General features: G+C 37.9%; 1 protein-coding gene across 1 annotated transcript; it reads left to right on the top strand.

Annotated features, from left to right (window-relative positions):
- The first annotated feature begins 285 nt into the window (after positions 1-285).
- On the top strand, positions 286-5384 carry ptgs2b (prostaglandin-endoperoxide synthase 2b). The gene is made up of 10 exons (XM_027154265.2): positions 286-433; positions 614-730; positions 840-983; positions 1078-1221; positions 1473-1654; positions 1802-1885; positions 1981-2227; positions 2499-2785; positions 3093-3240; positions 3917-5384. The coding sequence occupies exons 1-10, from the start codon at positions 376-378 to the stop codon at positions 4327-4329; spliced, it is 1824 nt and encodes a 607-aa protein (XP_027010066.1). The 5' UTR covers positions 286-375; the 3' UTR covers positions 4330-5384.
- The last annotated feature ends 7029 nt before the right edge of the window (positions 5385-12413 follow it).

Here is a 12413-nt window from a genome sequence, read left to right as displayed (position 1 = left end):
TTTCCGCCTCGGTGCTGATGATCTCCACGCCATCACTGGGGAGTGTAAGTGTTACCGTGCTGCACAATCACAGCTGTATCCAGCGTCTCTAATCACTAGGGTTTCCGAGCTGTTGCTCTTGCTGTGACTCATCACTAACTATCGTCAGAAATCTCGGCTGGGTCACAAACACGTCTCCACTGTTCGCTACACAGGGCGCATCGCGTGTATAGGGTGTAGTGCGCTTATAGTGAACGCAGGGAGCCAACTGGTTATTGAACAACTCCATTTGCGTCACTTGAAGTATAAAAGCTACTTGCTTAACCAAGTTCATTCACTCAGATTTCAGCTGGCGTGGAAAAAAATTAAAAGTGCAACACACTATAAAGCACTGGAATGTATAAGACTGGATTGTTCCTTCTTTTATCCCTGGGTGTCCTGGCTTGCAAAGGAGGTAAGTGAAAATCTTAAAGTCATCAATTTATTTCTAACCTTTGATATGATCCATTTATGTCATAATGCTGTGTTAAACCTAGACAGCCATAACTAACTGACTAACTGTGGTGTATTACTGTTTAATCCAATACTATGAAGAAGGAAAAAGGAATAACCTGTATTTGGGTATTGATTTCAGCCGACCCTTGTTGCTCGCAGCCATGCCAAAATCTTGGTGTGTGTACAAGTCTTGGTCAAGACTCTTATGAATGTGACTGCACACGGACTGGATATTATGGGCAAAACTGCACAATTCGTAAGTATGCTTTGTTGTATTGACAAAGCAATATAAAGAAGATTGAACAATTAACAGCCTGCTTTTAAAACTGTTTACTATATGACTTTAAATGTTTTTTTCTCAATAGCTGAATTCCTCACATGGCTGAAAGTGTCGCTGAAACCCGCACCAAACACAGTGCACTACATCCTCACGCATTTTAGAGCTTTCTGGAACATCATCAGCAACATTCCAGTTCTGCGAGACTCCGTCATGCGTTATGTGTTAACATGTAAGTAAAAACTCGGAGGTCTAATTGTTCTTAACTTTGAAGTCTCTGAAGTATAATATATTTTGACATGCTATTTTCTTTTCTCTTCAATTAGCACGTTCCCATTTAATTGAAAGTCCGCCAGTCTTCAATGCTGACTATGGTTACAAGAGCTGGGAAGCCTATTCCAATCTGTCCTATTTCACACGTACTTTACCTCCTGTTCCCAAGGATTGCCCAACACCTATGGGAGTTGCAGGTGAGCGTCACAATCCAAACCTGTTCTTTAGCATTTTTGAAAGCTTATGAACAATCTTATATGAGTATTACATCATATGCCTCTAGGCCAATAATAGAACTAGACTGCGTGCAGAATGTGATAAATGGGTTTAGAAAAGCTTAACTGACATAAGACTTAAAGACTTCCAAACATTTTGAGTAGTGTGCATTTGTGTTGCCTTTGCCTTTGTAATGTAATTTGCTTTAACTGTTGTACCTGGGCTCTTGCAGGTAAAAAAGAGCTGCCTGATGTGAAAGTGTTGGTGGAAAAGTTCCTAATCAGGAGGAAGTTTATCCCTGACCCACAGCGTACCAGTCTCATGTTTGCCTTCTTTGCTCAGCACTTCACACACCAGTTCTTCAAAACTGACATGAAGAAAGGTCCAGCCTTCACTAAGGCCAAGAACCACGGGGTGAGTCCGGACCCTCCAGCAGACTGGATGCTATTTGAATGGCTAGACTTTTTTATTTTATTTTTTTACTTTATCAGGTGTCAGGCATTAATTGAACCATAGCATCGATCCACATCTTTTATAACTCCAATAATGTACATTCTTTAGGTTGATCTGAATCACATTTATGGTGAGGACCTAGAACGTCAGCATAAGCTCCGGCTTTTTAAGGATGGCAAGCTAAAATATCAGGTAGGGTTAATAATGATCACTTTCATCATGTGACTATCGTGTTGGTCTATTCATCATATGACCATGTTGAATATTGAAGATATGTTTCTCTTTAGGTTCTGGATGGAGAGGTTTATCCTCCCCTAGTAAGTGAAGTTCAGGTTGATATGCACTATCCACCGCATGTGCCTGAGTCTCATCGCTTTGCTGTAGGTCACGAATTCTTCGGTCTGGTCCCAGGCCTCATAATGTATGCTACAATCTGGCTTCGGGAACACAACCGTGTGTGTGATGTTCTTATACAGGAACATCCAGATTGGGATGATGAGAGGCTTTTTCAGACCACAAGACTCATCTTGATTGGTGAGAGAACTTTTATACAAACAGGATAATAATGTGCTTTATGTTCTTAACGGAAAATTCAGCCTTATTCCGTGTAAAAATATGTGTGGTTTTCAGCTATTTTCATCCTTTACTTTCCTCACTGCAGACAATGCCCTATTGTCAAATATTTCATTCAGATATTTCCTCCACAAACATATCCTCATACACCTCTTTCAACATATTTTAGGCTGTGTATCAGGTTACACGTTTGGAAGCCATTTATGCAAACTCTTCTCATTCCTTTCTTTAGGTGAGACCATCAAGATCGTAATTGAGGAATATGTGCAGCACTTGAGCGGCTACCACTTTAAGCTTAAATTTGATCCAGAGCTCCTATTTAACCAGCGTTTCCAGTACCAGAACCGGATCTCCTCTGAGTTTAATACCCTTTATCACTGGCACCCGCTCATGCCTGACAACTTCCACATCCAGGGTGATGTCTACAGCTACAAGCAGTTCCTCTATAACACCACCATGGTGACAGACTATGGCATAAGCAACCTGGTGGATTCATTCTCCAAGCAGATAGCAGGCAGGGTACGCAGTGTCTCCAAAAGTGGTCCTGTGGTTTTAGCACATTACTTACATGTAGACCTTACAGTACCTGGCAATATACCTCATTCTGATTCTGATAAAATTACCCATTAAGTAGTTTTGCTAAATTTTCAAGTTTAGGTTTCAAAATTTGACAGTGATAAACACACAAAAGCCTGTTTAATCATTTATTGTTGTTAATTTAACACTTATAGATGTGTTAGTTTTGTGATTAGTTGTTAAGTGTCTATGGGTTGAACGCAGTCAGTATCTAAATTTATTTCTTCACGTTCATTCAATTATTCTGCAGGTTGCCGGTGGTTACAATGTCCCGCCTGCACTGATGATGGTGGCAACAAAATCGCTTGAGAATAGCAGACAGATGCGCTACCAGTCTTTCAATGCTTACAGGAAACGCTTCAACATGAAGCCTTATGCCTCATTTGAAGAGCTGACAGGTGAGAAAGTAAACTCCAAGTCTTATGATAACATATGAGTCAGAAGATGCTTTTATTCCAAACCCTACTACAACCTTATTAAAATACAACTAAAACAGTTTACCTTTACCACAAAGAGATTTAAGCTGCACTGGAGTAGATTGACTGGTGTTGGATGTGGCCTGACTGCCTTGCATAATAATGAAACTCTGTAAGCAGCTTTTCCAAACAGCAATCTGCCAAAAAATAGTATAAACATGTTTTGCTTTGCTTGTGTCGACTTGCCTGGAGTCCAAGAGAAGCAAAAACTCTTCTGTCACTGTAAAGCTTTTACATGTTGACATACATGTTATATATTGGATTAAAGGACTTAAATCTTGTAATTTGGTGGATTTGAAGGAGATGAGTCAATGTTCAGATTAACAGTGTTAACTCTCAGTCCTTTTCTCACTAATGATGACAAATGCATAGAGATAACTGATGTCACTATGGAGTCAAGTTTATTTCAACTTATGCTAATACTTCAACTGATGATGTTAGGGCAAACTCTAATGATAAAGCTGTTAGCATTGCTTACTGCTAGCCAAATTAGCATTTCTATAGGAGTATACTTTTAACATAGGACCTCCTCAGGATGTACAATACCAGTCAGTATTGTTTGACTGGGTTGACTAACAGAGCTTAATGTACAATTCAGGTGAAAAGGAGATGGCGGCTGGGCTGGAGGAGCTGTATGGAGATGTTGATGCTATGGAGCTGTATGCTGGCTTGCTTATTGAAAAGCCACGGCCTAATTCCATCTTTGGAGAGACCATGGTGGAGATGGGCGCCCCATACTCACTGAAAGGCCTCATGGGAAACCCCATCTGCTCCCCCGAGTACTGGAAGCCCAGCACATTTGGTGGCAAAGTTGGCTTTAACATTGTCAACACAGCCTCGCTGCAGAAGCTAGTGTGCAATAACGTTAAGGGGCCTTGTCCTGTTGTGTCTTTTCACGTGCCCGATGTACAGGACTCAGTGCTGACGACAATCAACGCAAGCACAGCACACTCAGGTACAAAAGATGTCAACCCAACAATTCTACTTAAAGAGCGGACGTCCGAGCTCTGACTAACCCCTACTGTGATTGATTCTTGACAGAGATCAGTATAGAAAAAGAAACCTGTATTTATTTATTTATTTATTGCATATTTATTTAATTTATTTCATTTAAAATGGTGTAGAAAGATGCCGTGTTTTAAATGAATGTACTATAAATATTTGTAAATCTAAAAATATTCTATTTCAGAATAATAATCATGTTTTATTAGGCCTTTGAACTGTAGATAGAAGGATTATGATGTGTCAGTTGAGCTCTCACTGTATAATTGTGTAGTAAACAAAATGAATATTGCACAACAATTTAGGACAGAAAAAAAAGGATGTTAAAAATAATGTTATGTTAAATTATGCTTTTGAAACGTGTTCATTTGAGGCTCAATGTGTCCGAAAAGGGTAAAATCTGGTGATATCTGACAAAACCCTTCATTCTGTTCTTGGTCTAGTTTCCAAAAAGCATCAAATCAAATGGATTTAATTACATTTTATTTGTATAGTGCTATTATTAACGGACAGCTTTACAGAAATATATATTAAATTCCGTTTGTGGGGGATGTGGTATCCTGGTGGCTAAAGTGTTAGTCTACCGACCAGAAGATGGTGAGTTCAATCCCAGGTCCACCAAGCTGCCACCACTGGGTCCCTGAGCAAGCCCCTTAACCCTCAAATGCTCAGCTGTATAAAATGAAATAAAAATGTAAGTCACTTTGGATGAGGGCATCTGCCAAATGCCATAAAAGCTCATAACTAATGAACAAGTAAGACGTAAAGGTGACAAGAAAGATATCCCTGATATGATATGAGGAAGGAACCAGACTCAAAAGGGAAACTCATCCCTATGTGGGTGACACGGGAGAATGTCATTATAAAATCATTTCCATGTACTGCATAGACAAAAGCTGCGATTGTGTAATAAGGAACTTATGAGAGAATCTGAGAGAGTAAAGACTGTTTTACCGAAATGATGATTTTATTCTGTGTAAGGCTTTGAGGAAACTCATTCCAGGTCCGTACTGGTTAGAGCGCCACAGCACATGTAGAACTAAATGAACAGTTCAGCTTTGTACATTGTAAAATATTGAATATTTTTGTACCTGTGATCCCAGTTGTTAACATTGATGACACTATTTACACTGTTTTGTTTATTTTTATGGAAATAATACTTGAACAACTTTAGTTTACAGTTTACTCCTGAACAGATATTTAGCATTATTTACAACATTTTCTCCCAGTAACTTTAGGTGTAAGCAAGACGACCAAATTCTTCTTCCCATTCACCTTCAGTATCTTATCAAACTTGTGCTAATGCAACATTACAAGGCAGATAAATGCACTTAGAGGAGAGCAGGAACTGCCATCGATAAATACATGAGGTATAAGTATAGAGAAGCCTGTGATTGGGTATATCTTATTGATATAGGAGAGAGAACAACACCTTTCACACCGAGTGCATAACCATTACCAGTGTTTTTTCTTCTTCTTTGTAATAAATAAATGAATGCCTGCACTCTGTATAAAATATTCCTAACCCTCATTTTGTTGTAGTGTGTGATGCTTTCTGACTCATTTACCGCACAAGCTGAAAAAATACTGAATGTGTATAAATGTGTAATATCTGGTCTATGTGCTAATATCGTCCTCTGTCTACTTTAAACGGTTTAAGATAGCTAAATAACGTTTTATTAGTTTACAGTACGCAGGACTGTACACAGTATTATTTAGTTTTATTATGTTTCCCAGTGTTAATATGTGTTAATATTTTACTCCTAATGACTAGCACAACTTTTAAATATATTAAACATACAGTTTAAATACAACATAATTTGAATAAACACTTGTTTGTCTGCATTTACCACAATACCACACAAGTGGACATTTTATAAAGGACGGTATTGATTTATCAAAGACACTGAACCCAGATCAGTAAACACGGTACTGCTAGACACTAAACCCAGATCAGTAAACACGGTACTGCTAGACACTAAACCCAGATCAGTAAACACGGTACTGCTAGACACTAAACCCAGATCAGTAAACACGGTACTGCTAGACACTAAACCCAGATCAGTAAACACGCTAGACACTGAACCCAGATCAGTAAACACGGTACTGCTAGACTAAGCCTAGCGGAAATGAATGGCATTCTTTATTTCTAGTGACCCTTTGTGAAGCAGCCCAGTAATTTAGCACAGAATACAGCCATCATTCTAAGTGTTTAATGAGTGTGAAATGTCAGCGTGGGTGAACGGAAGATGACATAGTTGGACCAGTGCTTTCTCATTAGAAGAGGAAGCTCTCTCAAATTACTGTATGTGCCTTTATTACTATTACTATTTCACAAGTCAAATGAACTTCAGAACTGGAGAGAAATTTTACTGTACATATAGTAATCGTCTGTCATGCTACAGTTACTAAATACTGTACATACACTTAGGCTGAGATTCAGGTCAGGGCTTTGTGATGGATAGTCCAACACTTTCCCTTTGTCTTGGAGCCATTTTGTAACAACTGCGGAAATACATTTATGATCATTGTCTGAGTTTCAGAGTTTGTTCTTCCATAGTGGTTATTTTGTGCCTTATTGCTTATTGACTCCCTGCTTCTTAACCTTGACAAGACAGAAGTACTTGTACAAGGACCACATGCAGCCAGAACATAACACTGAATGTTCTTTCTGTTCCATCATGTGCAGCAGTAAAAGATGTTGATGTGATTATTGTATCCAGTCTTTAGTTCATGTATTTGTTACCTCTCGGTCGAATTACTGTAATTCCTTTTTGTCTGGGTGTTCCAGAAGGTGCATAGGCAAGCTTTGGTTACTCCAGAGTCCTAACTAGGGTTAACAACTGTGTAGAGTTTTCCTCACATCAACTGTAGCCCCTGGTCATTGGGAGGAGAGAGGGTCTTTCTTGCCGCCACATTGTTCTGCACCTCAAACTGAGCACTCAAGTCGTTTAGCACATCTGATAGGGAGGCTTAGATTTTCCCATAGGATACTAAGACCAATGGACAATCAGAAGCTTTTAAAAGCCTATTTAACGACACAGTCATCATGTGTGTAAACTTTACATCCACTGGAATTCTAAAAGAGTGAAATAAACTTTAAATAATTCCCTCTCTAAGTGGTTAAAGGTGTCCTCTGAAGAACACTCAATCATCATAGTATAACACCAACCATGTATATTAGTCTTCTTATGCTGCCTGCAACATTATCCAGCATGACCAGTTTGGCAGTGGGTCAGTGATGGTCTGGGGAGGAATATCCTTGGATGGTTGCACAGCTCCAAATGCATGCAAACAGTACTTTTACTGCTCTTAGGTACCGGGATGAAGAGCCAGTGTCAAACCTTATGTGGGTACAATTGGCCCTGGCTTCCTCCTGGTGTGTTACAGTGCCCAGCCTCCTGTAGCTAGAGTGTGGATTAAGTTTCTTGATAATGAAGGCACTGATGCCATTGACTGGCCCTTATTTTCCCCAGAACTGAATCCAATTGAGAAACTCAGGGACGTCATGTATTGGAGCATCTCAAGCCGACAAGTAGCACCACCGTGTCCCATCGCATTTCAGGCACATGGGGGCATGCACACTACTGACTTACATTACAAATTACTGTGATGAAATTCCTGCAAATTGGATCAACCACTAATTTACATTTTTATGCTGCTTTTAGTGTGATTTTGAGCCAAGCCCTCATTTAGTTGATGATTTTGGATTTCATTTTTTTCTCAATGCATTACACAATGTGTATATATATATATATATATAAAGATTTTCATCATGATTATTTCATTCATTGAGATCCAATGTGTGATTTAAGTGTTCCCTTTATTTTTATGAGCAGTATAAATACACTATTCGATTAACAAAAGAAATGCATGATAACATGAAATGTGGAGTGTTTGGAGTCATGAATATCTTTATCCTATGTGTGTGTAAACTTTTGGCTTTAACTGTATATATGTCACAATGCTTTTTGATTTTAATTAAAGTTTTATGAGTAAAAATGTTTTCCCTGATGTGTTCAGTGCACCAGCACAGACTGAGACCTTTTCATGTGAGGTTCCACTTCTGCAACTGTAGAATGAAGTCCTTCATATGTCTGTGAGAGACCAAGACACAGGATGTTTACTTTCCAGTGTTTATTCTCATCTAGGTGGAACCTAGTTGTGAACCTGTTACTACTTGCCTTCAGCCCTCTCTACTCCTTTTCTCTCTCACGCATATGAAGTCATGCTTTCACATTGCTCCTGGGTTTCGGTAATGACAGTTATGGGCTTAAATCACTTCATATTACATGCTCCATTATTCCATATATTGTCTTCTTTCATGTGTCTTGTGGCCTTCATCTGCTCAGATATTCTGGGACAGAAGAATGTGTTTCGGAAAACAGTGCTTACTAAATGAAATATTACATTAAAATAAAATGAACTAATATATTAAGTGAGGTTTGGCTGTTATTTAACTGTAGATATTCGATCATGTGAGTGAGATGTTGCTTTTATACAACAATTCTATAAAATCTATTTATGACTGTATTTTGTTAAATGAAAACGTTTCCAGAAACCACAGCTGGATAAATTGTTGCACGCTGCCTATAGTGAGCAACTACCCGTACTAGTCTACTAGTACTGCCTATAGTGAGCAACTACCCGTACTAGTCAACTAACTAACTACTAGTCAGAAACTACCCGTAGTTTCATTTTAAAAATTAATTGCAAGAAGTGGAATTTTATGCAGAGAAATCAGACAAGGAGACTCATACACACAGTGATATACTATTACTACTGTATACTAAATATCAGCACACCAGGTACATGGCTTATTCGATCACATTCATGGAGCGTAACCGACTATTATACAAAAGACATCGTATCATAAATGTTATGGCAGTTGTCATTAGTATGTTATAAATTAAACGCTAACTATAGCAAACTCAATGCCACGTACCTAACGGGCTAAACAACAGAAACAGTAGATTTTAGTAAATTAACTTTTATATGAAATATGTTTTGATTATGTGAAAAAAATTCAATTAAATTCAATTTATTTGTAGAACAATTCACAACGTCTCAGAGCAGGTTTACAGATGCATAGAAAGAAGTTACCAAATTAAAGTTTAAAGTTTAAAATTAACGTACTATATACAGTATCTCTAACATCTATCCCTAATGAGCATTATGAAACAAGACATTGCTATTCACATTTTGCATAATAAAATCTCTCTCAATCTTTATAACACCTTAACACCGTAACAATCTAATGTTATAACATCAGACATGAAGGTGAACAACATGGAAATGCTTATGTGTCATCATGACCAAGGGTTAAAGTAGAATGTTAGAAATTTTGAAACTGGAAGAACAAGATGTAAGTTGGAAGTTTAAAAAAAAAAAAACACCATTTCGCATAAATCCTAAAAAAAACCCCACAAAGACGTGATGAGGATGTGAGTCAAAACATTTTTCCGAGTGAATGCTTTATTCTGATCTAGTCACCATCCTGTCATTTCAGAGATCACTGCTGTGAAAAAAATGAAAGAACGTGTGCAGAATTCTGAGGACTTTATAACAATGAAGCATCATTGTGCAATATTATTAGTGGTTATTAGTTCTATGTCCTTTCTTATTCTGAAAGGAGAAATTCCAGATGTAAGACTTTTCCAGACTTTTGTTTACATGACTGTTTGAATCCCCAGATACCGCACTGCCAGCGCTGCCAGTATTTCCACCTTCTGCCATATTCCCAAACCATATAAGGCCTCTGATAGACTTACCTAGCATACTGGCAGTACATCTAACGGTGATGAAATCTGAATATCTTCTCATGCACATACATTCATGACAACTTAGTCAGTCTTACATCCTTTTCCAGATCACTTAACATTGCGAAGCATACAACTCATGCCAGTTTAGTAGAGTCTAAACTTAGCACTCTGTCATGATGACAAAACTAGAAAGACACTGAGATGGAAGTGAAAATGCATGAGAATTAAAGATAAATTGACTTAATCGACCTCCTGTGCTGTACTGTACATACCAGCCGATTCAGTCACCGGTTTCTGTCTGACGTATGATTCACAGTTTCTTCATCGTAGCTCAGTACTTTTGCAATAATTTCAGAAATAGTCCTAAAAGTAAATGAATACAGCGTGGAGTTTCACCTGTCCTCTCCATGTCTGGGTTTCTTCAGGGTACTTCGGTTTCTGTCTCCCTGGAGTAACTATGCTACTGTATATTGAATCAAAAATGAATGAATGAAAATGACTAATAATATCGATCGGTAAAAATGCTGTGATTATATTACAAAATGCGGACAAGCATTTCAACCTGACTTGATTTTAATTATTATATGAATTATTCTCCTATAACTATTATGTGAACGTGTTGAAGGTGTTGAGTTGACCTCATGACATCATGTACACCACACACACCATTCTTTTTTAATGATAGTGTAATACAACACTTCCTGTGAAGGTGTGTCATGGACAAGCCTTAGGTGAATAGCATACCTGTCTGCCTACTTAACGTAACTTTTTTTTTGACCAGATTCCACAGCTGAATCGGCAAACAGTGAAATATTTTACTACCCTGCTTTTGTGTTTCAGGAAATTGTTAATGCTTTTTTTTTTTTTTTTTACTGTGAACTGTTTGTGATCGATTATTAGGATAACTCTCTGAGATAATAGTGATAATAGTTTGTTATGTTAGCCTTCCTCTCCTGAGTGGATAACTGAGGGTGGGAACATTCTCAAGATTTCATTGAGGTCAAACATCTCATTACCCAACATGTCGCAAAAGGAGAAAACCCCTCGTCCTCTTGAGCTGGTTTCTGTCTGGCTTCCTTTGTAGTGAACAAATATACAATCAGTACGTTTCCCTGTTCACACTTTCTGTTTACAAAAGGAGATTAGGAACTCTATTTTTGGACATTAAAATCCAGACTTGTAGAATGGAAATATGTTTTATACCGTTTTAAATTGTTCTTACATACTGCAACTTCTAATTTAGACAGAGTATGGATAATTTATATTACAGCAGTGAGTCAAGTCCATAAACGTAAACTACGGAATTTCCGTCTCTTTTAGTCTGACTCCTCACCTTTATTTATTTATTTATTTATTTATTTATTACTCCTCATTATTTATTAACCATAGAGGAACCAGACTGCTAAGAATACAACTAACTTCAACATCAATTCTGTGTGAATTCAGTTTAAAAAAAAAGCTCAACCACACGCACACACGCACACACACACACACACACACACATACACACACATACATACACACACACACACACACACACACACACACACACACACACACACACACACACACACACACACACACACACACACACACACACACACGTGCTTTCCGTTTGGTCTATTGGAATTATGTCCTGAACCATTACATGCCATTAACCATGTAAATATTTATGTCTTTCTCTGCATTGCACAGGAATCATACACAATATCATTCAGTGTATGTAGGAGTCACTATTTTGTGACTGTGGCCAATTTCCATGCTAGCAGTAAAAATGCCACATTTCATGAACAATAAAAACCACAGGGAAAACCTGGAACTAACTGCGTACTGAAGCCACAATGACGATGCCTTGACAGTAGTGCACATAGACTAGTAGTTTTTACAGATGTTATTACAACAGATCAGGTCATAGGAAATGCTACTTAACCGCTTCCCAAAAGGAGCATTCAATTTGCCTTACAAGAAACCATAGAAAAACCCCCCAAGACTAATTTAAGATTTAGCTTTTAAAGCTTTTACACATTGTAGTTCTGTACACACAGTTACACCTGAACATAAAGGAATGTCTCGGTGTGCAAACTGTGTTTATTTTCAGTCAGTCCTCATTCTTGGCAAACTAGTTGTACATTCAATGCCCTTCATACATGCTGCATACACACACACTGCTGTATTCAAAGCCTCGCACAGTTTTTTACCCTGACAACAAATTTAAATATGATGTTTTGTAATCTCAAAGTGGTATTTTTATTTTTGCTATTTATTGATTTTATAAGAAAGTGAAAATGGAACCTTGGCATAAAGTCAGCCTCATTTATCAGTGAGGTTTGA

This window comes from Tachysurus fulvidraco, chromosome 16 (assembly GCF_022655615.1).
Source record: "Tachysurus fulvidraco isolate hzauxx_2018 chromosome 16, HZAU_PFXX_2.0, whole genome shotgun sequence".
Classification (NCBI taxonomy): Eukaryota; Metazoa; Chordata; class Actinopteri; order Siluriformes; family Bagridae; genus Tachysurus; species Tachysurus fulvidraco.
The sequence above is the reverse complement of the archived record's forward strand: the minus strand, read 5'-3'. Positions and strand labels throughout refer to the sequence as shown.

What these genes read in the sequence shown, in the direction of transcription:
- ptgs2b (XM_027154265.2), top strand. Translation starts at nt 376, where the DNA reads ATGTATAAGACTGGATTGTTCCTTCTTTTATCCCTGGGTGTCCTGGCT. An exon ending in CATGCGTTATGTGTTAACAT is followed by an intron (nt 984 to 1,077) that starts GTAAGTAAAAAC and finishes CTCTTCAATTAG; the next exon opens with CACGTTCCCATTTAATTGAA. An exon ending in CCAAGCAGATAGCAGGCAGG is followed by an intron (nt 2,786 to 3,092) that starts GTACGCAGTGTC and finishes ATTATTCTGCAG; the next exon opens with GTTGCCGGTGGTTACAATGT.